Raw genomic sequence first — 27,404 nt, 5'->3', positions numbered from 1 at the left:
TTGTAGGAATATAACAATATCAAAAAAACAAAATAATAAAACCTCATCAATCATAAAATTAAAGGAACTTTAACGAAAAATCATATTTTTACACTAAAATGTCAATCTTGATACTATTTATTTTACACTTTATTTTATCTTTATCGTTAAAACTCTAAATTTTCAAGTTATTTTCATTAATTTTTCTTAAAATTAACTGTTTGGAATCAATGAAAGAACACACGGAGCCCACCAGGCTGTTCATGCTTGTGGGCCCTAACTGGAATTACATATTTGGTCATGGGGCTGTCAAGTGGGAACTTTTAGGGCGTTCAATCAGTCCCTAAAATTGAGGAAGATGACAATGTCTCGTGGGCCCCTCTCTAGAACGCGGAAAGCCATGACCAATCGAAAGAGCCGAAGGCGTGGTGGTGGCGGTGGTCAGCATTTTAGTGCTAGTAACACGAACCAACGCATGTGAGTTCCCGACATGATTGCTGTTGCATGACACCTAATCACTGTCATTTTCCACAGGTGGCAATGTCTTGTTGGTTTGGTCTTGTAAGTCGCTCACGCGTGTCTGAGATGTGTAGGTCATTGATGCATATGAATCTCACAATACATCAACGACGGATTAACTTGGATATGGCTATTCACCATATAGAAAGTATTTTGAAAAAAAGAAATATTTGACAACTTCCTCATTTTGCCCAAATTGAAGGTTACTCATGAAGAAAAGATATCCTACTAATCTCCACAATTGTCATCTATTCCTTCCTCCAAAATACCTTAAATATTGTGTATAATCCTACCTAATCCAATCCTCTCGAACAAACAAGGCCTATAGCCCCCATATAACCGAGTCACTCATGACAAGAAGTGTGGTCTTGTTTAAGGATTCGTTTGAAAGTGTTTTTTTTTTTTTTGGTACAAACATTTTTACACTAAAGGTAGGAAAAGTTCGACTAAATCACACAATGAGCAACCTAATTTGATATCGAATTCGTCATCAACGAAATTTGAACCTAAGATCTCTCACTTCCAAGTGAAGAAGAATACCACCAAACCGTAGTATTGAGTGGCCATATGAAAGTGTTTTAAAATGATTGAAAGTGCTTTTGGTGAGTATTTGGGTTCTAAAAGCACTTGAAGTGCTTTTCCAAACTTCATTTGCATTTTTACCAAGGATTCCAAAAGCACTTTCATCAAAAATGTTTTCTATCATTTTAAAAACACTTCCAAACAAGCTCTAAAACAATACTTCCTAAGCCCTAAGTAGGTGTACCAAACACGGCCACAAGTTCTGAACTTGTAACACCATAATATTTTGTAGTCGAATTAGCAAACTCCGAAACAGCTTGTGAGATTCAAGGGAACAACACTTGTAAGTTGTAACTTCGTACATGTCAAAGAGAAAGTTCATTGGCAAGGCAATTGAGGATGCACATTTGCCCAATCCCTTTGTCCCCGTTACCCATTTTCGGACGTGACCTGCTTAACAACGTAAATATTTCAATCTGATCTCAATGTCCAACTACAATCACTTTACACCCGAGCGCGCTTCATGCAAGTATGCAACTATTGCACTCAAAATGATGATAGAACAGCATGTAGGTGACATCTACTCTTGCGAGTAAACGGTATACATCCTGCAAGCCGAACAACGAATCCCACAACAAATATATCGAATTTCCTTTTAACCTAACATGGAATTACGACGGTCCGCTGTAGCAAACTACAATTAGAAGTTTTTTTTTTTCTCAAATGTCAAGCACTCGGCCTTGTTCTAGAAGTATGATCACATACATGAATGTCACGAATTCTGTCTAGGCACTGCTTGCATCTTTTTCTACAAATAAAATCTATTGGGCAACATCAGAAGGGCGATTTCCCATAGCACAACTGAGACTTATGCCGATTAAAGATAATAACACCTGAATCGGAGGAACACACATGCTAGTAAACTTTAACAAAAACACAATATTCGAAAAAAATAAGACAACCTATCATTTACTAGTACTACAGATACAAAACAATCAAACCATAACAAGGAAAAAGAAGAAAGGCAGCATTGGCAATTCAGTTAGAAAGAAAAGCGAGTACGACTTCTAACTAGTGATCAACATGTTTCTTATGATAATTTTCTTGATTAAGTAAACCGACGACCAAGATAACGGCTGGTTCAACAGTATGAACCAAAAAAGAGAATAAGGCAGCCTCATGGTAAATTACATGATACGAATCATATCATTAGTATTCAACAGAACACAAAACTGTCAGACCAGTCCATAGGTGCCAATACAGCTAACACATACAACTGATAAGACCATCATGAAGTATGAAATGGCTGTAGAATTTGCTAAGGCCAATTGATGATGGAGACAAGAAGAAAACTTTTGTTCATTTTATGCATTGTCACAAGACTAGAAAATAGATTATAGTGCAGATAATTTGATTATAACCATCTCCCTGAAATACTGAAAAAACATCATAAATGAAAAGTTCACGACCCAGTTTCAACACAGCTATCAAACAAATTAAGAAAAGACATAAAATTCAACATTTGAGTGGGAGTTCTTTGAATGATGTGTTATAATTTCTTTATCTTGCCAATTCCATATCTGAGACAACAGACAGTTTTTACCTGTCAACAGTGGAGATCACAATTCCTCTGAGAAACAACCTACGTGGTAAGCCCCGGAAACATTCAAACTTGATGACACATTCAATGTGGTGAACTGCCGATAAGGACGATAAACTGGCGGTAACAGTTGAGCTGATTTCCGGTCCATTGCTAGCAGCCGTCCACACTTGCTGCATCAAAAATGTAACGTCAATAACTTCAAAGAAAGTAAAAGATTTCAGACATATAAAGTGAGAAGGTTGTACCTGCAAACTTTTGTAAAGAGAGTTTGATAGCTGCAGATCCAATGCTATAGAATGAACACAGAAAGTTAGAATTTAATGTGTATAAGCTGGTGCACGCATATAATTTAATAGATAGTTGGTTCACAGAGACACGCTAAAGATGGTACCAAAAGACAATGTAAAGCTGTCTCAGCTCGAACTCCAATGAAATACTGCAAAGCAGTAGCAGCATGTTCCTGAAAGAAGAAATGATACGCAATTTAATAGAAAGACCATTACCTGACTAAAATAAACTTGAATAGTTGATTAAAGCTTTTACCGTGATATGCTTATAGACATGATAAATTGAAACACCTCTTGCATGTATGTAGCTGCCTCCCTGTTATAGAATGAAAATACAATCATGCTCCGTAATAATTGGAGGAAAAAAGAAGAGAAACACATTCCTATAGGATCCGAAAACCAGTGAAAATCTAAAGGCTTTGTAACAGAACAGAGGCTACCCTCAACAAAGCATGAAACTGGAAAATGTGTTTTTAGGTTGAACAAGCAATGATTACAACAAATGATTTAAGTTCATCAAGCCAGAGTTTATGATATACCATCTTCTTTTGAACACGAATGCAAGTATCAGTTCTACTAAAGCATGTCGTAAAGTTCAATCGTACGGTATGGATCAGTTTCGAATATAGGAAAAGTACAAAAATGCTCAGCGCAATTTTTTTTTTTTTTCTTTTGCGGGGATTGAAAATCTAAAAGCTTTGTAACAGAACACAGGATACATGACACGTTTTAACATAGCATGAAACTGGGATATATATGTTTGAGGTTGAACAACAAATGATTTAAGTTCATCAAAACCAGAGTCTATGATATATCGTCAATTGAACACAAATGCAATTATAAGCTAGTTCAGGATGTTCAACCGCACGGTTGGTTACAGCCTGACAGATCCACTGTACAATTGGATAGTACTACAAACTCTAATATCATACAACCTAAGTAGCATCTGGAGCTAGTTTATCATAGGATGACTATGTAATTTGATCAACTGAAATATGCATGGTGGTAACCAAGATCACCTCATCTGGCAGAAAAAAATGCCACTGCATCTGGGTCAATAGAACCAGCAGGATGCAATGAAACTACAGCTCTGAAGGTAGAAGGAAACAGCAACTCAATGACAGCAACCTTATCTGGTGCAACATCAGGCGGACCTGATCGTAACTTACTTGAACTATGATAACCATGATCCTTTAATGTTTCACTGGAACTCTCATTTTCTGGCAGTGAAGATGCTCGTTTCAACCAATCCAATCGTTCATAAATGGAAACTTTCAAATTAGGAACCTTTTCCATACGCAGTAAAACCTCTGATAGCGTTTTGCAATCTAAACCATCTTCTTGATTATGTGCTGCGGGTGCTTGGGAAATGCGTTGCTTCTTCGAAGCTGATTCATTACATTGATCATTTGATGCATCATCAAGGTGAGGAAAAAATCGCCTTTTCTGATCAGTGAATGCCTTGAGAGCTAGCCTAAAACATTGAATAACAGAATTCAAGAAATGGCTTCAAAGGTCAACACAACAAAATACACAAGCACTAAATATAATCCTCAATAAACCAGATTTGAAACCTGCTATGAAATTACGAAACTTGTATTGGTTCCATGTTTTTTACAGTGAAAATTATTCAAAATCTATACTTTTGGGGAACAGAAGCTTCCATATGCTTTTGAATTTAAAAAAAAAAAAAATCGTTTAATCATTAATTTTCGAGTAAAGGAAATAGAGAGGCAATGCTAACAAGCAGGAAGACCAATCCTATGAAACTCGAAACCAACCTGGTCCTGTCAACTGCAGAAGCACCAGCTTGGCCGGCAAGCTGCCGCTTCCAAGCATACGCAACCACAGCGCCATCCGGACAAACCAACGGCATGTGTAATCCCCAAGAATTGCTCCGCGATCGCAGAGACTCGTTCAAAACTCCAGATTCTTCCAGCTGTCTTCCTAACAAAAAATTAGCGCCAAATCCCTAAAAATTCGAGGATTTTTCAATGCGAGATAGCAAATTGTGAATTAAACCCTAGAGAGAGGGAGGAGGAGGTACCGACGGAGCGGAGGTCGAGGAGGTGTTGGCGCATGGAGGCGTCCTCGTTGAGGAACAACTGGAGAGGCTTGGAGCTCTGGTGCGGCTGAGCGGCCACGAACAGGGCTTCGAGGAGGCGGTCGGCGCCAATCCTAATGTCCGCGATGAGGCGGCTGGCTTGAGAAAGCCGCTCCATCGCCTGCGCCACCTGTTTTGGCGGCGCCTCCACCGTGGTGGACCCCGCAAAGGAAGGCTGTGGCAGCGTGGAGTTCTGCGTCGTTGCTTGCGGTTGTTGCTGCTGCTGCTGCATCGTCGTCTATGGTTACTAGAAGGCTAGAAGGTAAAAAATGAGATCGGATGAGTTCGCTTGCGTTAAAAACCGAAACGGGATCCTTCTTGGTAAAACAAAAGCCGAACCGGTTCTTTAAATAAAAAGCGATAAGGTAAAACCGAATTTGGACCGGTTGTTTTAAAGGCTTGAAACTGAAACCGAACCTATTGTTTAAGCTCAAGAGCAATGCTAATGCCCTTCTCTCAAAAGTCGAACTCCTGTGAACTCTTTTGCATCTTATTGTTTAACTTAAATTTCGTATTTGTATTATGTTAAAAGGATGAGATAGAGTTCATAAAAATCTAATTTTGAAAGAGTCCACAAAAGCATGTTTGTTTTATGCTTAACACTAAAATTGAACCTGTTGTTTAAGCTCAAGAAGATTGCTAATGGTCTTCCTCAGAAGTCGAACTCTCTATCATCTTACTGTTTAACATCAAATTTTGTACCAATATTATAAAATATTATGTCAAAATGATGAGACGGCAGAGAATTCATAAAACGTCTAATTGTAAGAGAGTCTAGAAAATGGTTTTTTTTTTTTTTTTTAAGCTTAAAACCAAAACCGAACCGGTTGTTTAAAGCTCAAAACTGAAACCAATCCGGTCTTAAGCTTAAAACCGAAATCAACGTGTACTTTAACAACAAAACCGATAGCCGGTAAAGCAAAACCGAAAGCGTTTACGGGGAGGGACCGAAAGCGAACATTTTGAAGGGAAAAACCAAAACTGAAAATGTTCAAACCGGAGCTTTTAAGAACAGCAAGTTTACGTTGCACAGAATCTGCAGCAGTAAAACAAGTGATCTCCTTTTGCAGAATGTAAAATTCAAATCTGTTGTTAGATCTACGGTAGTTGGTAATCAAAAACCCTAATTGTCTAATTCCGATCAGAAAATTGAAACGGCAAATTTTATTCGAGGAGTTATAGGCCGTTGCTTGCGGTGGTTGTTGTTGCTGCATCGTCGTCTGTGGCACTAGACCACCGCAACACCTCCGTCGTCTTTAGCTCCCTCTTCCGCTAGACCACTGCAGGTGACGGAATCCGTCAAAATTTCGGCGGCAAATGAAGTCGTCGGACCCCAACGGGTCGATTAGTGTGTGCGGCATCCAGTGAGAGTCCAACTGAATAGCTGGAGAGAGTCTGAGACAGAGTGCATAAGGGTAAAAACCGAAATCTGAGCGGTTAGTTAATGTAAACCGAAACATAACCGATTCTTCTGAGGTAAAACCGAAATAAAGAGAGGAGGACTGGGACAAAACCGAAACATAACCGATTTTTCTGAGATAAAACCGAAAGAACAAGCGGATGACAGAGACAAAAACCGAAACCGGATAGGTTCCTATACGATAAAATCGAAAGAAAAAGAGGACAGAGACAAACCCGAAACAGAACCGATTCTTCTCAAGTTACAACCGAAAGAAAAAGGGAAGGACTGAGACAAACCGAAACAAAACCGATTTTACCAAAAGTAAAGCCAAAAGAAAAAGGGGAGGACCGAGACAAAAACCGAAACCGGAAGATGAAAACCGAAACTCAACCGGTTACTAGAAACTGAAGGAGAACGACACTAAAGGTAGAAACCGAAACCGAAATTTGTTAGCTAAAAAACCGAACTAACCGATATTTCGAGGTAAAAAAAACGTGATAGAAGCAGTTGAAGAGGAAAAAACTGAGAGTCTGAGACCATGTTAAAGGTAAAAACCGAACCCATTTTTTGAAAATAAAAATGAAATCGAAACTGTTTAAGCCTCTGGTGTGGCTGAACGGCCACGAACAGGGCTTCGAGGAGGCTGATGGCGCTAAGCCTTATGTCCGCGAAAAGGCGGCCGGCGTGAGAAAGCCGCTCCATCACCTGCGACACCTGTTATGGCGGCCCTTCTACAGTAGTGGACCCGCAAAGGGATTCTGCGGTGGCGTGGAGTTGTGCGTTGTTGGTTGCGGTTGCTGTTGCTGCACCGTCGTCTATTGTACTAGAAGCCTACAAGCCTAGAAGGTAGAAACTGAAATAGGATCGGTTCTTTGAGTTAAAAACCGAAATGGGATCCCTCTTTGAAGGGTAAAACCGAAGCCGAACCGATTCGTTTAAATAAAAACCGAAGTTGCGAACCGATTCGTTTAAATAAAAACCGAAGTTGCACCGGTTTTCATAAGGTAAAAAGGGGCATTTGTACCCGTTGTCTTAAGGCTTAAAACCGAAACAACACCTGTTGTTTTAAGGCAGAAAACCGAAATCGAACCGATTCTTTTAACAACAAAACCGAATTGCAGGTAAACGAAAACCGAACGGATTGAGGGGAGTGACAGAGACAGATCGAGAGTAAAAGCCGAAACCGAACATTTTGAAGGCAAAAACCAGAACTGAAAAGGCTGAGTAGGCGGGAACAGAGTGCTCTAGCTGGTTCAGCATAGCCATAATCATTGGTCCGGCTCGATGGGAGAGCAATTACAATCTACCAAGCTCTGAATGCCTGAAACCATGCGAGTTCGTTGAACCTCGGCAGCCATAGTAGTAAAATCCTGGTGCAGCGTCAAGCGAGAATCCATTTGAATAGCTAGAGACAGACAGACAGAATACGGGTGAAAAACCGAAACCTGAGCGGTTAGTTAATGTAAAAACCGAAAAAGAACCGATTCTTCTGAGGAAAAACCGAAACAGAAAGGGGAGGACTGAGACAAAACCGAAACCGATGGGTTCCTATGTAGGTAAAAAACCGAAATAAAGGGTAGGACTGAGACAAAACCAATACAGAACCGATTATTCTGAAGGTAAAACCGAAAGAAAAAAGGGAGGTCTGAGACAAAACCGAAGCAGAACCGTTTCTTCTGAAGGTAAAACAACATTCTTTTTCTACTTTGTGGTCTTGTGTTATGGATTGAGGCCTTATTCAACAACATTCTTTTTCTCCAAGACTCTGCTCTTTCTGTGATTCTTGGTCTCTTCTCTTGATGTTTTCTTTGCTCTAATTCTGCTTTATAACAGGAAATTTCGTATAGATGTTGAGCTTTAGGTTACTTGTCGTCTTCTTTCTTTCTTACTTTTTCCCACTACGCATGTTATTCCTATATGCAGATATTCTTAATTGAATCTTTATCCCTGGTGGGTGCGTGAGCTTGTTTGTTTGGTTGCCTTTATATTTTTCCACTGCTTTATTTCCTATCAATCATTGAGGGTTCAGTCCTTTGTGCATGTATATGTTATGTCCCTATCTTTATGTGATTAATTTTTTTGTTTGGATGCTAATGAGTCTAAATTTTGGATGAACTCGAATCTTTCTGTGTTACCGCTCTCTTTTGTGTTTAAGGAGAACTTTTAAGGTTGTTTTAACAATTGCTTCATTGACAGATTCTTCAAAGCTTTGAGGATATTCTGCGGAGGAACCAGTTTTTTTTAGAGGACAAGGGCAAGCTCAAGACTGCTCTTGCCCGCTTGGAGCTATGCTTGTCGCTTTTGCCATGTAACTAGAGAGATGGGCTCATGTGAAATGGTATTTTTAAGTTTTCTTAAAATCGGGAAGACTACTAACTGGTTTGCATGCTGCTGCTAATTTTGTTATGTTGTTATTATAATCATCAATATCTTATTGGGGCCATAAAGTTTAAGCCGTACATAAGTCTTCAATCTACATCTGCAGACAAATTAGCTAGTTCAACTTTGGATCTTGTGTTCCTATTATTATACTTCAGATATTTCTGCTGGAGTTGTGGGGAAGCTTAATGCTTGCAAAAATTCACTAATTAGGCTGCAAGTGTAAGAAGTATATAAACTGTCATGGAGCGGGGTAAAGAAACGTAGCACCAGGCACATGCCCATGAATTGACTAATCTTATATTATGTTTTAATTCTGCAACGCATATGGTTTGCTCTTGTGCTGAACGGTGGACCAGTAAAGAAAAGGGGTTATTGTACTAGGAACTGAACTTTTATTTGTAAATTTAGAATCAAGAGGACAGTCTCTGACACATGCAAATTCATACCATGTTTTCTCTACTTAGTTATTTTAGAAGAGGGGTGTAAAGCATGGTTCAGTCAGAAAGAAGCAACTATTCTGAGTTACTGCTTTTAGTCTCTTGCCGTATTTATGAGATAGTTTTATAATACCTTTCCTTTTACTTAATAGAATGGCGCTGGACGAGGGATACTTCATGTTTTTGAGCCTGATGTACCTGCAATATCTGCTGGTATGTGATACATTGGTGCTTGTGTTTAATGTCATTATCGATTATGTTTTACTGATGGCACCATTTGTCTAGTCATAGCTCATTTCACAACTGAGATCAATGTGAATTTGATAGTTCAAGTTCCTGAACTTTCGAATGACACTACTTATTTTAGTTACGTAAATTTATTACCCTGTACTTCTTATTTTCAAACGCCTTGCAGTTGGCAGCATACTCACATTAGGAGAAATCAAATTTCACTCTGATAATATCAAATAGCTTATTACTACATTGTGTTAATAAGTCGCAGTTTATTGGACAAAGAATTCCGCAATCCAAGAACTTCAATGATTTAATACCTTTTTCCCCTTTTCATTTTGACCTATTACCTTCTTGCTTTCTTTTGTAGGATGTTCGATCATCATCCCGAAACTAAAAGACCTTGTCCCAGTTCTAGTCAATTGTTTCCAAGATTTTATTCCGGAAGTTCAGACTGGCTCACTTATTACCACACAATCATTTGATTGTATGCTGTCCATACTTAACAGCATAAAACTTGCAGTCAAATTCATTTTTTATATGACTGATGAGGGTAAACTAGAATCAAAACCTTCACAAGGGGCGCTTGATGTGACTCTGTGGGGAGATACTATCTCTATGACACTAGTGAAGAAGTTTTTGCAAGTTTTGTTTCCACCGAACATGATAAATCAACTTTCAGAAAAGGTATAAATTATAACCTTAATATAACTTTTAATCTCATTACTGTTTCTATTCTAAGAAGTTTTCGCAATTTCTGTCTGTTTTGTTCTTCTAAGATATTTCTTGTATGTCTTGCAATTTCTGTTCTGTATTTGGGGTTTTCATTACAATCTATGGGTATCTGAACATGTTGGCATTTTCAAAGAAGGATTTGACGGCTTAAGCTTTGGCATGCTGTACGAATCTCCCTATAGATATTATTTGGACTTTTATTAATGTCTCAAGCGTGCCATTAACATGCAAGCTTTTCTTGTTTCTATTATAACGGTTATAAAGGAACCTTGTTATTCCAAAAGTATTCTGGGTTGAAGTTACATGGGTACCAGATATGTTCCTTACTGCATGGTAGTTTTATTGGGTGGTATAGGTATCTTTTACTACAGGAATCAGGAAAAAAAAAATCCTATCTGCTTCAGTTTCTTCGTTTGAAAGAGAACATAATTTTAAAATCTGATGTAGAAACCATTTTAAAATCATTTTGGTGCACATTTCGTTGCATAATTTTGTGGTTGAATGATAGTAATTTTCGTTCAACTGGAAGATAGATACTTGCCATTCATGTCCAAATGTAACTGTCATTTGTTAAGTGATTAGGTCCAAATACACAGGGGGTTAGACGTGCCATTAAACATCAAAGGGTGATTCTGAATTTCTGACTGATGTTATATGCTAACAATATGAAGTAATGATGAATGTCTCTCTTCTGCTTTCCAGTAATGTATGAACATTGTTGAAGTATGACGAGTTCTTTGCAAATTGGAATGTTCTATTGACATTTCTATCTCTTGCTGTTCATTGCAGGTCCTGATCTGGAACAATGTGTATTATTTCGAATCATACAGGTCCTGAATTCAGCTTATAAATCTTGGCGTATCCAGATTGTTGATCACATTAGTTTCTTGATCACTTTGCTCTCCCATTTCATAGTTTTCCCAGGTATGTCTGACAGAATTTCTTCTCCTCTTCATGGCTTGTATTAGTATGTGTTCGTAATTTCTATTTCCACCGGTTGACATCTTATGATGACTTTCAAATTTCTAATTTTCTACTAGTGTTATTTTTTTTCCCCACCAACCAATACATATCAAATGATTTATTGTTTTTCAGGCTTTAATGTAATAAGGTAATTGAATTGCTCTACTTAAAAGTTGAGTACTTTATCTTATGAGTACTTTATCTTTCCTGTCCCTTTGGTTTCTCTTTTCACTAGTTAATCAGGATTTTCTTTACGTTTCATTTATTAATTAGATTTTCAGTATTAATGGGTTAGGATTAGGCTGGCCTCTATACGCTTTCTGCAGTTGTAACCAAAATGACGATAAAAATATTCATCCACCATTCAGGACATTTAGTATCTCTCTAACAAAGAGAACTAGTAATCCATGCTCGCATAGTCATCGACTCATTATCCTTGGCAAAGAGATCCAACAAGGATATTTTGCTTTACAGGCTCATCTTAAATTTTCGTGTTTTCCAATAGGAACCTCTATGAACGTATCTTTGTGCGGTAAGTTGCTAGTTACCAGGACATAATCTCATAGTTACACGTTGTGACACAAGAGTTGATGAACTGGAATCTTCAAATATCCTGTCCTGTAATAAAAAGCCAATAAAATATAACTTTGTTCGACTTTATTTATGCAGTCATTAGAGGAAATCAGCATGACGATTGCAGAAGGGCACAAGGTGCAATGTGCACTTGGTAGACTGCAGAATGTAATAACTACTCTGCAGGGTGAGATTCAGTCAGTCTAGAAGGGCGTTGTTAACCCAAGTAAGCTGTCTTGTGAGTCTTCTACGTCACAACCATCTGTAATTTCATGTGCTTGCTTCATTCATTTATCTGTAGGACTCCGATAATTCACATAGCGTTTTAACCACTCCCTCCCGAATAGATAAACAAAGAGAAATGATCAATAGTATTACTATTCAGAAGTTGATGTCTCCGGTGTACACTTAATCTAGTGGGAGGAGGGAGACGAAAGTATATGCCCCCGGAATGTGCTTTAGACCTTGTAGCTTTAGAATCACAGGAAGACATTTGGAATTTCAGCGATTAGCGAATGACCAATTTTAAGATAAAGGAATGTGCTTCAGGCCTTGTAGCTTTATTTACATTCACACTTGAAGACATTTGGAATTTTAACGACTATTTTTGATAGACAGTTTAGCAACTTGTCTTCCAGACAGCTTTAAACACCCGCTACATTTGATTCTCCGATGTTGCAGAACTATGTAACTGTGGCGAAAGTGCAAGGAATTTGAAGAGAAAAGACGGTCCAGAACCTGACCATTGCTAGAGTACGGCTTCTGGATCTTTGTTGGTCATCGATCCTTGACTTTGTTCAGCTTAGGTATTCGAAGGCCCGGACTGAATGCACGCCTCCCATGGCCGTCGTGTCTGACTAAAATGTAGCAAGGGTTCATTCAAAAGGGGCAGAAGCCCCAAATAAATTTGCGAAGGCTACATAAATTAGGCGGGAAAATTAACTCGAGCCCCCTATTTCTGCGCGCCAAAAGCAAAGGAAATGACGATGGAAGGGCAATGAACTCAGATCGAATTCAAATCAAATACGAAGCATTCATGAAATGCAATCAAAGATCAGTGCCTTCTTCAAACCATCCTCCTCCTATTCTTCTTCTTCTTCTTCTTCTTCACCCAAACCAGCAGCCCCACCTCCGATTGTTACCGGCGGAAACGACGACGAATTGACCGTCTGGGAAAAGACGCAGCACCAATACTGCAACACCTATAAGCGAAGAGCTCCAAACCCGCAAAGGTATTCGTTTTTTGTTCTGGGATTTGAGCTGTTTGGATGCCGAGAAAAAGTTTTTCATTTTTTGAGTTGTTTTGTTTCTGGGTTCGCTTCAGTTAAGAGAATTAGGAAATGGAGTTAAGAGAATTGGGAAAAGGGTTTAGTGTGAATTTAAACTGGGATTTCCCTTGCAGAAAATCTTAGACTTTATTTATTTATTTATATGAATATTTGTATTGATTCTCTGACCCCCTTTTATTTATTGGATTTTGTTTCCCTTCCAATATTTTATTTAATAAAACACTGCGATTTGGATCACGAACTGCTAATTACGTCTGCTAACTTTTAAGTAGATTTTAGTATAAACATTGTCCAAGTGTCTGAAAGAAACGCTAGTTCTTTTCATTCAGTCCTTATTCATACCGATCATATGTCCTTCGGAACTAAGAAATTATTTTGAACCTCTGATCATCTGAAATCATTATCTGTCCTATTATCACAGAAGATTGAATCACTTGCTTCTTGTCGATGTCTGTTCTATCTGGCATTTGGATGTTTACATATTATTTCTCCATCACAGGAAAAGTTTCTGCATGGGATTTGTCCTCAAACGCTCTCAGCTGGCATTCTCTCAACCAACATCGGCTGGAAAGGCATTGGCGTCCAATTATATTGGTGGGGGTGAATATTTTCTGGTGTACAAAACCAACCATATTGTCCCATGAAACACAGATATCTGTGACCGTCCATGTGTACCATGAGTTTCATTTCTTTAACAACAATCTTGACATGTCTGTTAAATTATAAAAGCTTGAAATAAAACTTATTTCCAATTTTTCAATCTGATTTTTGAAGTGATTCTCGTGCTCTTGTCCTCATTCCAATGACGCTCTCCTTTTGGCCCCCGTCTATGCAAACACTAGGTAAGACGGTTTGTTTACAACACGATATTGTAAACTATTCTTTTTTACGAGAAGGAGATTCGAACTCAGGTGCAGACTGAATTTATGCCTTAATCATAAAAAAACATGTACATCAGTAATTCTGTAATTTTATATGATCAAATACAACCAGAAATATATGGAAACCCAAAAAGTCAATTAAGGTCCTTTTCAAGTTTGCAGAGGAATTAAAAGGGCGCGAATATCAGGCATTTCTTGTGTACTGTACTATGTACGTCTACAAAAAGAGATCTGTTCAAAGGTCAAACAACTTCGTTGCAAATTGTGGGTTATAAATGCAACGTGTTTGTCTCGTTGCATCTGAGTTCGAAAACATTGAATTTATATTTTTAGCGACACAAGTGATGCAATTGAAGGAGTGGTTTTTCACTGTGATCGATATACAGGGTAGTACATTATGTATCACTAAAAAAATGATGAGATATGTGTGCTAAAATGTTAATAACTTAAAAAATAAAATCTTTTACCATTCCTATTAAAACACATGATGTACCACTTGTGTTCCCGTCATAACTAAAAATTTTTCCAAATGAAAGGAGGAGGGCGATTGGTACTATAGTTGACTCTTGACTAGTCAAGTTCAAAATTCTTCCTAGTTCCTATGTTGTAACTAATGAAAAACTGAAAAACAGACAACAATAAATTCGTGTTAACATCAAAAACAGAATTCCCTAGATACCCCTACTTCCTTACCCTATTTACCACCACCCCACGCCCCCACAAAACACACATCTATATAACCCCCTTCTCTCGTTCATGTGTACCCCTCCACCAAACATCCCCAATTCGATTTCTGAATCTCTGACGAATTTAAGCACCGGAAATCTGATGTCATCTCGCCGGAGACGGGAGCGAGTGGAGATGATGGAGGCCGAAGGAGGTGTCTCGTTCCCTGTCGTCTTCTCCGACGGCGAGACCGAGACCGATATCGGCCACCTCGTCGTTTACCCAAAGCTTGATTTCCCACGTTTCCTGTCGGTTCTGAGCCACAAGATCGGAATCTTGCCGGGCCAGTTCACTGTTTTCTTATCCTCGCCGGAGACCCGCCAGCGAATCCCCATCACCGGCAAGGTCAACTTCAGCGCGATTTCTCGCGAGAAGAACTGCTGCTTCCTCGTGGAGCTCAAGCGGTCGAGGCGGCGGAAGAATCACAATTACCATGTCCACCACCACCAAGACTTCCAAGAAGACGAGCACCACAACACGGCGTCGTTTGGAGCTCAAAATCCGATCAACAAGAATCTCCATCCCGAGAATGTTATGCTCTTAAAACGCGGCATGGAGATCGAAAACGGAAACGCCGCCGGATTGACCATGCCTTTTGCGGGTCGGGTCGAGTACGAGAATGGGGCCAGGGAGCAGCAGTCCGGGAAAGAGAGTTACTTGACGGACATGGGGCTGGGACGGGCCGATGGGCTGGGGATTGGGCTGGGCCGCCGTAGTGGAGCGACGGCGTGCGAGGAGTGTTCAAGGGCGAACGAGATGGGGAGAGAAGTCGGGTTCCACTGGTGCGCTTACGACCCTGTGACTTTCGGGTTCAGGTCGCCGGCGGGTCCGATTTCCCGACCCGTTAAACGGTCCGACTAGAAAAGTCGCGGTCTTCTGGGTTTTTGATTGGTGATAGGGAGATTGATAGTATGCGGTTGGGTATACGATAAGGAAGGTATACCTGACTATGGCATAATTTTAAGTGTGTATATTTTGTGTATATGGCCGCATGGAGTGCGGAAGTGTCAAAGGGACGATGTCGTTTTAGGAAATTGGAGGTGAGATTTTGGGGGGTAATGTAGCTGTTTAGACAGGGACAATGTTTCCTATTTGATGTTTGGAAGAGGATTTGGGTTTGGTTTTTGTAATCCATGGATTGGATTAGTTTCCCATCCAATCAGAATTTGATCTGCTAGTGGTTAGTGGTTAGTGGCATCGAGGAGGGGCTCCACGGTACCTAACCCGAATAGCTTTGTATGCATCCAGATATTTTTTTAATGAGAAAATAGAATTAGCAGCTAAAACCTCTTATATTCGCGTTAATTTTAGATTTATTGTGTCATTATCAATTCGCAGATTTTTTTTCAAAAAAACTAACGAAAAGTTCAAAAAAATCTTTGCATGATTTCCAAGTTCCAACTTGATCAGATAATATGCTTTGGCATTACTCTCTTTCTACGTACTGAAAAAATATTTGATATTATTGCTACCAATGATCAAAAATGTTTATCTGCGTCTCGTTTGTGTGTCTTCAAATTAATCATTTGAGTTTCCTGACAAAAATAAACAAAATTCTACAGGAAAATAATATTGTAAGCGCACATCTCTCTCCGATTGTAGGGAAAAAGTTGAGAGGGGCAGCAAAGACGAATACCGGACTGAATCTCAGTCATTCCACTTCATCTAAATCTCCAAATTGTTCTTTCCAGTTAACTGATGCTTCTTCTCGAGTTCGAAAAGTCCAGATGTGAGACTTGCCTTTCTCCCGAGTTTCCAAAATTTCCTGCATTAAACAAAGTCCAGTTTGTAATTGCCTGAAACACATATATATCATCGATTGACAAGCGAGACTAAATTTCAGTCATATCCCTCGGTGGCAAATAGATGTAAATCTCTTAAAAGAAAATTTTGCAGATCGCCAAGAAGCTTACTAGGTCCAGTTAAAGAAGCTCTTTAGGAAAGTGTAAGGGAAAAAAAAAAAAGGGGGATCTTCTTGAAGGTCGAATTATAAGTAGGGACAAGTCATGGACAAAGAGAACAAATAGAATAGATGGCTCTTCCTACATTTGCACCATATGCATGAATTTGCAATTACCACAGGCGGGGAAGGGAACTAATTGGATCTGTGATAGTTTCCCATGACCCGATATAAGAAGCCACAACACCTTCCCCACTGGTAAAACACCAACTGAAAGAACATGAAACAGAATGACTACAGTCCAACATGAACAAACTTCAAAGACTCAAGATACATCAGAATTCATAAGAGACAAATAGAAGGATGGCTCTTCCAAGTTGTCCACCCCCACAAACTTCTGCCAAAACTACACTGGGTGTGGTGCTAGATAGGGAAGTAAATGAAAACAACTCTTGGGTAATTCGAGGGAAATATTCCAAATAAGCCACAAAGCTCTTGCACTGCTGACAATCACTAAATGAAAGGGCAAGCAGGAAGCATCAACACTTCTCTAGGGGGTCCAACACCAACACACTACTGCTATTTTTCAACAGATTTTAAAACAATACATACAAATATGTTGCAAGTTTATGTGGGTGCCTGTTAGGAATAGGCTAATGGGCAACCAATCAGTTTTTTTAATTTTGTATAGCAACCAATAAATCATGGAAGTGCAGAAAGCACTTAAAAGTGCTTTTGGAACCCAAAAACATTTTCTCTAAAAGCGCTTCCGGTCATTTTAAAAGCACATCCAAACAAGCCCTTAGTAATCCAATGTGTATGCTAGAAGTGTATTGTTTAGTTTTAGATAGTAACTTATGCAGATGGTAAGGCTTTATATGAGGATAGCAAACACCTAAAAAATCTTTGAAACTACAACCTGGGATGAATGTATAGCTACATGCACGGAGATTTAGCAGCAGTTACCTACTAGTCAGATGATCAATTAAAACTACTATAGTGGCATTGGCATGAAGCCAGAATTGAAGGGAAAGAACAACTTATACAATAAAGTGAGACCAGTTTCAACAATATGTCCGTGTCTATGTTCTACTCCATTTTGTTCTTGTGAGTGCATGATATTTTCCACGCAGGATGTCACACCATCAGTCCTAAGTATTTAGATTTTGGTAGACATCAACTTCTCAAAATAGGCCTTAAATTAAGGGAAACCCCAATAAAGCAATCTGATTTATAAGCCAAAGGAAAATATCGAAGTGCATGTTGTACAATTACCAATGGAAAGACACATAGTAATGAAGCGGAATACATTAACGCACGGAAAAAGGATGGAAATATATTGCCAAACTCAAAATCAAACCTGCACTTCAGATGACCGCTTCGTCTTCAAAACCAAGCAATCAACCAGAGAAGTCCATTTCCCAGAACAGTTATCAAGTGACCCAAGTCTATAATACTGTTGCATCTGATGCACCGGAGCTGCCAAACACGGGTGCCCATCAGATTAAATGCAAGAGATAAAAATAAACAGACGCTACGAAACAACCCCAAAATAGAATGAGTAATTTAGCAAACATCTAGAAGAACCAAAATGTTGATATCAGAAACAATTAGCAATAAGATTTAAAGATGTTTGAAGCTTCACTGACACAAAGAATCATCTACAAAATTTAATTGTCAAAAATAAAATAAAAAATAAACCCACCAAGAATTTGCTTTTATAAGCTTGTAAGACTATCAATGAAATTGCCAGAAATTACCAAACTTCATTTGTGGGCAGTAATTAAATTGCCAGTAAAAATTGAAATCGACCATATATAAAACATGTTATAAACAATTATGCAAAACCCATGTTTCTGTTGAATTAAAATTAAGTTATAAGAGCTGAAAAGTACACAAATTTGATGGAAAAATCGTAGCAAAAGCCAGCCGCACAATTGTGAAATTAATTCAACATAAATGAAAGAGGAAGAGAATGCAAAGGAGGAGCGTACAATAGCAAAACCAGAGGGCGTCGAAGTAGGTGGCGCACGACAATCGACGCTTTGGAGGGGAAGGTGTTTCTTCCATTGAAGACATAACTGGCTGTCTCAATTGAGGATTACGAGGGCGCGCTCAACTGATCCCCGACACTCTCACTTAAACTAGAAATCCTGGGAGAGAGAGAGGAGACTTGGTCGGCGTCTATGAATATACGGAGTTGTTGTCGGCGAGGTGGGCTGGTTGTGGGTTTGGGTGATTCGGTGGCTATCGGTAGAACTGCAGAATTTGGCGTTTACCTTGGTATTTCTGAGTTATTGGTTTTAACTAGCAGTAGTGCCCGTGCGGTGCTGCTGCTTTGTTTCTTGCTGTTTTAGAACGTTAAATTGATACTCTACACTTTGTATCCAAAGAGATCTGCAACACAAAAGAAGAAAAAAAATTTGGTAAAATTGTTTACCAAAAAATTTGAAAGAAAAGACAAATGTTATATACTTTGAGCACAAGAGATCTGCAATACCAATAACGATGATTAAAATATGATATTGAGAAACATAATACAAAAATGAAATCTGATATTCAAATTGATTGGCCTATCTGATGTTTATTCGGTTCAAGTATCAATTCAAATATCAAATAGTGTTTCAAATATTAGAAAGAGGTCTGTTACGCAATCTGCGATTCAAATTTCTGAAATTGCCCTGCTTTTGCAGAAGTGCCCAAAATTCAGGAGTTGCTCAATTTCATGTTTGAAAACCCTTCTGTAATTGAAAATCCAAAATTCAGATTCCTTTCCCAGGTCTCAACAACACTACAACTGACCACAAAACCAAAAAAGCAGTTCAAGCCCCAACTTTGACCATTTTTCAGTTTCAATTCACATATCATCACTAAATTAAACTATCCAAGTCAAAGCATATTAAGAACATAGGTGTAAAGCAAAATCTAGATGTATTCCCAAATCAGTGTGAAAACAATGAAGCAATGATTACAAAAGGCTACACTAATTTTTTGGTAAACACAATGTATCAAAAGGTTAGATTTATTAACCAAATGTAAAAGGAGATGGTAGAGATCCCCGACATCTGTATCAAAAGGTTAAATTTATTAACCAAATTATTAGTACAATTCTTGCATCTTAATATGTATGTAAATATCTCCACCCTTATTTAGTGAAAGTGACGTTAGTGGTAGTGTTGTGGAGGGGACGAAGAACAAAGAAAAATCAAAACAGAAAAATATACAACTAATTCATCAATCAATACCTACTCCTTCATGCAAAAAAAAGACATATCACATCTCATTGTAAAAAAGAAAGAACCGACTTTATCACAGTACAAAAGACATAAATACAAATACAACTTTAACACATGATGATATTTGATATACATAAATTTTGAAAGGTGATACAAATACCAGAACATATTTATATATATGTACAAATAGTTATCAACATGATTAACAAAAATTTGTAAATTCTAAAGTTTACGCTACTTGTCAGTCACTTACCCTTTTTTATTCCAATTTGAGCAAAGCACTGTGTAGCTTATATAAATTGTTGTGACAATAATCTGCAATAGATAACATAGTATAAATAAGACATACAAAACAATAGCATTGTAATAATCCTTTTTTTTTTTATTTAAAGCAATAATTATCAATACGATTAATAAAAAAATTTATAATTTGTAAACTTAACAATACTTTAGTAAGCTGGCTAACATTTTTTTTTTTCAATTTCAGCAAAAGCACTTTGTAGCTTATATAAATTGCTTTGATAATGATCTGCAATGGAAAATGCGGCCACAAATGCACAAAACAGAAATAGTACCATAATGATCTTTCTTTTTTTCGTTGAGAGCACTACATAACTGGGAAAAGAAATGAAAACTTAAATTAAACTATCAAGAACCAAATGATCTAACACATTTTAGTTCTTCTTAAACTATAACAATACAGAATATCTACCACAAATAGTCTGTAAAGAGAACTATTAAAATCTCTTGACCCCAATAAGCATCCTTTACCTTACAAAAAATCTATGGATAAGTGACTTCTTTATACAACCTTGCTATTCCGAATACTTAATCTCACACTTTGTAACCAAATTATTACATGCTTTTAATGTTGCTTTCAAGTAACAGTAAAAACCAAGAAAAAAACTTGAAATGCCAAGATCCTTATGGCTTGTAAAAGATACAGAAAACAATTAAAGGTCTTCATACAGAAAATATAGTTGCTAGTCTTGGCACTTTAAAACAGATAACAAAGAGATAACATTTGTCACTTGAGAGCTCCCCTATTACTGCAGTTAAAGGTCTTCATACAATAAGAAGAGATGAATCGGACTAAACATCAATAAGAAAATCTCAGGGGTCTAATTGCTAACCTCAGGAAAAATAATTCCATTAAAAAGAATAGATCAATACAGGAGCAAAGCTGCCCATAAATCTATCTAGAATATGCTAATCAGCAAAGACTACAAAGCATAGCTAAGCAACAGAGATGGCAGCATACTAAAAAACCAAGTGTACATCGGAATTCTAATTATAAATATAGCCTGATAAAGAACTCTATCCCAATGTATGATGAGTGGCATAAGCCTCTGGATGACGGTATGCATACATTTTCAAGATACGGACGTCCAAAGGGAAGCCCAAAAACAAACTCTCTACCATACAACATAGCTCATTAGGTTCAGTCTGATATTATGAATTATCTAAATAACTAATTACAATGGATCTTTCAAAATTCCATGAGTTCTTTCTTTTTGTGTCCTCTGGCACAAACCCAAATTATCTTTATGGTCGATATTATATTCAAGCACCTTACTATAAAAATTAATGGAGCCTTAAAACTAAGCTTACAAAGTTTTCTATTTGACCAGATTAGACATATATATGTTTACATGTGAGTTGCAGGGACTTGGAAGTTTCCTGATTCTACAAATAGCTCTTCCAGATTTCGGGATTTTAGGAATTCCCATGGCAAGACTATCATTGAATTAGTTAGCACACAGGCAAAAATAACTGTCGTAAAGTACGTCCTGGTGTGCAGTTTGAACCCTCAATGAATGTCATATTAGATAAGGTCTGCATCTTTGTATATGCCTCAGTTCATAAGATAAAAAGGGTTTTTATTGAGAAAGAGGACCGTTATTATACATGATATCAGCAATAGAAAAATGGCACGTCCATTATATATTTGGTGATGAATGTGCAGGTCTATTCATACAAGTGGTGGATGGGTGAGTTTTGTCCGATGTGTGACCAAAGTTAGTTATGTATAGATGTATGTGTGTATTCAAAGATGGATGGTTTCATGCACACACACGGCATAAACCTAGGAGGCCTTTGCCTGGTCAGGCAGGATGCTTTTATACCAAAAAATTTTATCCTGATGGAACATGTTTTCCATGAATTAGCAGTCTAATTTTATAACCAAAAACAAACATACAATAAAAATAGAAAAAAAAAATTGAACCAAAAGGGTAATAAAGGCAAACCAAAATCTAGATCTCCACGAATCAACAACGAAAAAGTGAGCAAACAACAAACCTTTTTTCAGCAAAAGTTGGTGACAATGAATACAAAATCATTCGAAACCACAACAGAAATACCAATCCAAAACTGGAACCAACGCTCGCATTTTTGCCCAAAAATTCCTAATCCATTTAAATCCAACAATCAACAATGCACATGACTCGACTTTGTTATTTTTGAACAATTACCAACACAGATGACTCGACCCTGTTACTTTAACATGACGCACTATCTATGAATACAGCCCCACAGTTGCTGTAGGCACGCTGCAAAGGCCGGTCCTGAGTTTTTTGGTGCCCAGTGCGAAAGCTCAAAATGTGCCCTTTTTTAATACGGAAACATATGTTTAAACAAAAATATTTAACGAGGATAATCACATGTATGTGTAAAAATATTCATCACTAATAGCATGCAAAATGGCTTCCAATTTCTGTCATGTATGTGTAAAATTTTATTCACATCAACCAAATTATGATCCAAAACAGATGGATAATCACATATACAAACCTGCAAATGGCTTTTGACTTCATCATTAGTAAGCCCATCAACCTTAATTAACTCTCTAATTTGTTTTGGTGTAGCAGCTGCAAGAAAAAAAAAAACCAATCAGATAATGAATTAAACACACATCCAATACATCCCAATACATCCCAATCCAATCAGATATTCAACCAATCATATAAAATAGAGGTATTCATCAATTTACCCCTGAACTTGTAAAGATTGGCCAACACAAATCTCCCTGTGCAACATTTCCAGAAAAACACTTTCGAACTCTTCACTGGTATCCATCTGCAAATCCACAAAGACAAGTAATTAATATTTCATATCAATCACATTAAGCGCAAAGGTCCCAAACTGGTAGATTAACCCCCTTTTCTGTAAAGCTCAGAACCCCACAAACCTTTACTTTGTATTAAGTAAATTTAGTTTCATGCACTCATACAGAACCATTCAGACATAAACAACATATTAGCATTGAGATCAATATGGTCATTATTTCTAAATCCCAACTGAATGCTTCAACCCCATCATGTGAAACTCAAATCACATGAAACCCAAAGCAGCAAGCTCTGTTGCCAAACATTTCCTAGCTCTCTCAACATACTCACATGCTTCATCATACTGTGCCCGGAAACAACAGAAAACAAAATAGAATAGGTCAACTACAATAAAAACTAAGAAGCTGACTTGATTGTATAACAAAATGTGAACTTTGAAATTCTCAATAATCACTTTCCACAACGAACAAAAGAGGCATTCTGTCTCATTCAAATAAGTGGTCTTTTAAACGCATATGCATTGTATTAATGACTAACAGAACAGTAAAGTGTACCCTTCCTCTTCGAACTAACAGAACAGCTCTAAAGAATGTTCCATTACTGCTTCCATCCCCACTAGCAGCAGTGTTCGGAGATTTCTCCTGGAAAATTGAAATTTTCCATAGAAAAATCAAGAAAACAAAAAAGTAAAACCCAAACACAAAATCAAAGATCTACAGAGAGCAAGATCGAACCTGGAACCTGGAAATGCAGAGCTTTGAGTTCCACTCCGTGGGGAAGAGAAAACAGAGGCTACGGGAGAGGATGAGGAGGAAGGTTGCGATAGAACTGGGAGAAACAAGGCAGCGGCAGAGAAGATGGAAAGAAAGATAGAATTTTAGGGTTTGTTTTATGATTTAGATGGTGTAAATATTTAAAAAGATAAGAGGCATATTTGTTTTAAAATTGAGAAATTTTATTTAAACTTATTTAACATCTTTTTATATTTAATTTAAATTTTAAATGTTAATTGTCAATTTTATCCTATTGCATAATTACTATTAAGTACAAAATGAAATTAATAATAAAAGTCAATTTTATCAATAAACCCAAATACTATAATTAAACCTTACAATCACTATTTGTCTATCCTATGTTCATTCTGACTAAAACATTAATAGCTCTCATAGAGAAAAATAAGTTTTTTTATTAATGGATGGTGATTTTGAAGTTTGTAATCCTCAAACCAAGATATGACCCAATTTATGAATTTTTTGTTCGTTTGATTTAAATTTTTTAGAATGTATAAGTTACTTCACTGTATTTTTTTTCAACAAAAGCATCCTACCTTCTGGCTAAAACAAACAACAACGAAAGCATATGTTTACTCCTCAGATTTTGTTGATAGCCTTTGGCTTAATTGTCATGACACAAAAAAATAAAAAAAAAAAAAAAAATTATGGAGCAGTTGCTTCCCCAAATTCCAGAATCAATACTGAAATTCTAGTGATTTCTTGCCTTCAAGTCCAACCCTAGTAGTCTGCAGAATATCCTACCAATCCTTCTTCCCATATGTTATATACATTAAACCTCCTTTTGAATTATTACGTATGATGAAAAAATATCAGATGTTAAAGGACCTAGTAACCATGATTCCTTTGCATTATCTTGCTTAGTTGTTTCCTCGATACTAGGACTAAGAATACAAGTTATTTTCAAATTTGTAAGCCGAGTTGTGCTTACTGCTAATATCCACTGTTGAATAACTAGAACATGTGCTAAGGGAAGATATACAGAAGGTAATTTTTTCTTCAGCTCTATATTGCTTTTATACTTTATTCATTTTCCCATACATCTTTAAGTATTGTAAATTCTGCAGATATGGAATGGAGTACCGAAGCCCCAAGCCCATAAAAGTACGTCCTTGAGCGAATTTTTTACTGTGATATCTCTTATATTCTTCTCTCTGGTTATATTTGCTTCGTATAATGTTCTTATTAGTCAAAGCCTATTGTCTCTGGTACTTCATTTTTTGATATGAAGGTAGAAGTGGTTGCTTTGTCCAGTTACTGCCCACAAATGAAGTTTGGTAATTTTTGGCAATTTCACTAATAGTCTTACAAGCATATAAAAGCAAATTCTTGGTGGGTTTATTTTTTTTATTTTTGACAATTAAATTTTGTGGATGATTCTTTGTGTCAGTGAAGCTTCAAACATCTTTAAATCTTATTGCTAATTGTTTCTGATATCAACATTTTGTTTCTTCTAGATCTTTGCTATATTACTCATTTTATTTTGGGGTTGTTTCGTAGCGTCTGTTTATTTTTATCTCTTGCATTTAATCTGATGGGCACTCGTGTGTGGCAGCTCCGGTGCATTAGATGCAGCAGCATTATAGACTTGTGTCACTTGATTACTGTTCTGGTAAATGGACTGATGGTGTGACATCCTGCGTAGAAAATCTCATGCACTCACAACAGCAAAATGGAGTAGGAGAATGTGGACATGGACGTATTGTTGAAACTGGTCTCACTTTATTGTATAAGTTGTTCTTTCCCTTCAATGCTGGCTTCATGCCAATGCCAATATAGTAGTTTTAATTGATCATCTGACTCGTAGGTAATTGCTGCTAAATCTCCGTGCATGTAGCTATACATTCGTCCCAGGTTGTAGTTTCAAGGATTTTTGAGGTGTTTGCTATCCTCATATAAAGGCTTACCATATGCATAAGTTACTATCTAAAACTAAACAATACACTTCTAGCATACACATTGGATTACTAAGGGTTCGTTTGGATATGCTTTTAAAATGACCGGAAGAGTTTTTAGAGAAAACGTTTTTGGGTTCCAAAAGCACTTTAAGTACTTTTCCCAGGATTTACTAACATTTTTACTAAGGATTGTTTCCAAAAATATGTTTCCAAAAAGATTTTCACCATAATTCTCAATGGTTGCTAGAAATATTAAATGGCTCATTGAAATCCTAAAAGACTCATCGGAAAGTAAACAAAATTATTAAGAGGGAGGTTAATGAGTTTTCTCATCAGTGTGTTGTGCATTAGCAATGCTGTGCTTCTTCCTTGTTGTCCTAATAAAAGAATTTGGGTTAGCCAGGGGCCTATTTGCCCGTCCTTTCTTACCTTGATATTCCTTTCCTTATAAGATTATTTCACTGAAGTTCACATTCTTGCTTGGTTGATTTCATGAAAAACTTAAAACCTTGGATTTGTTTCAAAAAAAGAAAGCCCTACACCTCATTGTTTCTTCATTGGTGTATACAATACAGCTTTAATGGTGAATATTCGGATCACATCTTACATTTTTTCCATTGCTACTCAAATTTGGTGCATTGTGCTTCATTCCTTTGGGGTGGACAGGGTGATTCCGAGAAACTTTTACTCTTTGCTCTGCAATTTCTTTTTGGTTAATGGATTTTAACAAGATATGATCATCCTATGAAACTGTGTTTTTTTGACTTTTCTTTTTAGTGGTTTGGTGGAGTATAAATAGGGAAACTTTTAGAATAAAGAAGACACTGTGGCTTCACTTAGGACAATCATTTTTTTTTCTTCCTTGTGGGCTTGTAGGTCTAAATCATTGAATGATATTACCCTTAGTGTGATTCTTCTAGATTGTTCTTCTCTTTGATATTTGATCTCGGTTTGGGCTTGGGGGGGGGACTTGTTCATCTTATTTTGTACAGTCTCTTTATAAAGAATACCTTAAATTAAAAGACTCATTAAATAATAGGAGACTGATAGAAATTAAGTCCTTCTTAGACAAATGAATCAGCTCTTAATAGCACTTGACATTAACTATTACACTCTTTTAACTTAAGCGTTTTATAGATTCGAGTATTGGCATTGCAAGGTATGAAGCAACACTTGTGGTTTCGTGAAGTTGGTTAGACTATGAGGAAACATTCAATTCAATGGCAATAAATCACCACTAGCTTCCTTGTGTGTTGTGGACCTAAACCAATTAATAGGGGCCAAGAAATGAGCCACTGTGGCTTGGTCCTCCATAGAATTGACAGGAAGTCGTGAGTTCAATTCAATTGCTTCTGATCATCCCACATTGGTGGTTCTCATCCCCATCTTGCAAAACTCCACAGTTTAACAAACCACCATCCTGCAAAACTCACGACTTCCTGTCAATTCTATGGAGGACCAAGCCACAGTGGCTCAGAAGCAATTGAATTAAACCAATACACGACTTTTTAGTTGGTAGTTCTGCACAATGTGGAGGTTTGTTTTAAAGTTTTTATCCCACATTGGCGGTTCTCATCCCCATCCTGCAAAACTTTTTCGTTTTGAGGCTCATCTCTTTACCAAGTGGTTTTCAATTTTGTCTATCATTTTTACGATATTGTCCATATTATATGTATTTTATGTTTTTTTTTCTAGTAATAAACAAAGGCCATTTTAGGGTTAATATAAATGTTTAATCACAAGGGCTTCTCCCTCCGTGGGGTACCCAAGAAAAATCGCTACTCTTTATTTTTAAAATTTTTAAATTTTTTTTAATGAAATTGTATGTGTATATATATAATCCTATCTAAGTCTAAGTGGTTTAAAATTGTGAACTTG

General features: G+C 37.3%; 3 protein-coding genes and 1 non-coding gene across 7 annotated transcripts; 1 reads left to right on the top strand and 3 right to left on the bottom strand.

The window, feature by feature from the left end:
* Positions 1 to 1,471: 1,471 nt before the first annotated feature.
* Positions 1,472 to 5,342, bottom strand: LOC103940612 (mediator of RNA polymerase II transcription subunit 27). The gene is given in 9 exon segments (XM_009350765.3): positions 1,472 to 1,913; positions 2,624 to 2,793; positions 2,869 to 2,912; positions 3,015 to 3,083; positions 3,167 to 3,226; positions 3,930 to 3,938; positions 3,940 to 4,384; positions 4,692 to 4,857; positions 4,958 to 5,342. Coding segments are annotated over 8 exon segments (1,236 nt in total). The 5' UTR covers positions 5,247 to 5,342; the 3' UTR covers positions 1,472 to 1,913; positions 2,624 to 2,639.
* A 2,815-nt stretch (positions 5,343 to 8,157) lies between these two features.
* Positions 8,158 to 13,181, top strand: LOC103940629. 4 transcript variants are annotated; one of them, XR_007255391.1, is made up of 7 exons: positions 8,165 to 8,754; positions 9,388 to 9,448; positions 9,837 to 10,153; positions 10,991 to 11,125; positions 11,834 to 11,975; positions 12,419 to 12,969; positions 13,020 to 13,180. XR_007255391.1 is itself a non-coding variant. In XM_048576414.1 (4 exons), the coding sequence occupies exons 1-4, from the start codon at positions 8,737 to 8,739 to the stop codon at positions 11,036 to 11,038; spliced, it is 444 nt and encodes a 147-aa protein (XP_048432371.1). In that variant the 5' UTR covers positions 8,158 to 8,736; the 3' UTR covers positions 11,039 to 11,814. The 4 variants fall into 4 exon arrangements, 1 of the variants encoding a protein (XP_048432371.1); XR_007255389.1 differs by having other exon boundaries at positions 8,164 to 8,754; positions 11,834 to 12,969; positions 13,020 to 13,181; XR_007255390.1 differs by lacking the exon at positions 9,388 to 9,448 and having other exon boundaries at positions 8,164 to 8,754; positions 11,834 to 12,969; positions 13,020 to 13,181.
* A 2,894-nt stretch (positions 13,182 to 16,075) lies between these two features.
* Positions 16,076 to 18,693, bottom strand: LOC125467848 (uncharacterized protein C227.17c). The gene is made up of 3 exons (XM_048576476.1): positions 18,528 to 18,693; positions 17,894 to 18,012; positions 16,076 to 16,398 (listed from the first exon to the last, which is right to left on the bottom strand). Exons 1-3 carry the CDS (start codon positions 18,610 to 18,612, stop codon positions 16,285 to 16,287), a joined length of 318 nt encoding a protein of 105 aa, XP_048432433.1. The 5' UTR covers positions 18,613 to 18,693; the 3' UTR covers positions 16,076 to 16,284.
* A 185-nt stretch (positions 18,694 to 18,878) lies between these two features.
* LOC103940621 lies at positions 18,879 to 23,733 on the bottom strand. Its single transcript, XR_007255398.1, has 6 exons — positions 23,572 to 23,733; positions 23,392 to 23,478; positions 22,762 to 22,847; positions 22,563 to 22,639; positions 20,023 to 20,084; positions 18,879 to 18,930 (listed from the first exon to the last, which is right to left on the bottom strand). It is a non-coding gene; the product is annotated as an uncharacterized LOC103940621 (transcript).
* Between the last annotated feature and the right edge of the window lie 3,671 nt (positions 23,734 to 27,404).

The sequence above is a fragment of a genome, unplaced genomic scaffold (assembly GCF_019419815.1).
Source record: "Pyrus x bretschneideri cultivar Hongxiangsu unplaced genomic scaffold, Pyrus_bretschneideri_v1 Contig9, whole genome shotgun sequence".
NCBI lineage: Eukaryota > Viridiplantae > Streptophyta > Magnoliopsida > Rosales > Rosaceae > Pyrus > Pyrus x bretschneideri.
Note: the sequence above shows the minus strand (reverse complement) of the source record. Positions and strands in the feature narration are given on the sequence as shown.

Excerpts from the sequence above, each read along its gene's own strand:
- LOC103940629 (XM_048576414.1), top strand. Across the intron at positions 9,449-9,836 it reads TGTACCTGCAATATCTGCTG|GATGTTCGATCATCATCCCG; the intron begins GTATGTGATACA and ends TTTCTTTTGTAG. Across the intron at positions 10,154-10,990 it reads TAAATCAACTTTCAGAAAAG|GTCCTGATCTGGAACAATGT; the intron begins GTATAAATTATA and ends TGTTCATTGCAG.
- LOC125467848 (XM_048576476.1), bottom strand. The coding sequence starts at position 18,612 with ATGTCTTCAATGGAAGAAACACCTTCCCCTCCAAAGCGTCGATTGTCG. Across the intron at positions 18,013-18,527 it reads CGCCCTCTGGTTTTGCTATT|CTCCGGTGCATCAGATGCAA; the intron begins GTACGCTCCTCC and ends CGTGTTTGGCAG. Across the intron at positions 16,399-17,893 it reads AGCGGTCATCTGAAGTGCAG|GAAATTTTGGAAACTCGGGA; the intron begins GTTTGATTTTGA and ends TGTTTAATGCAG.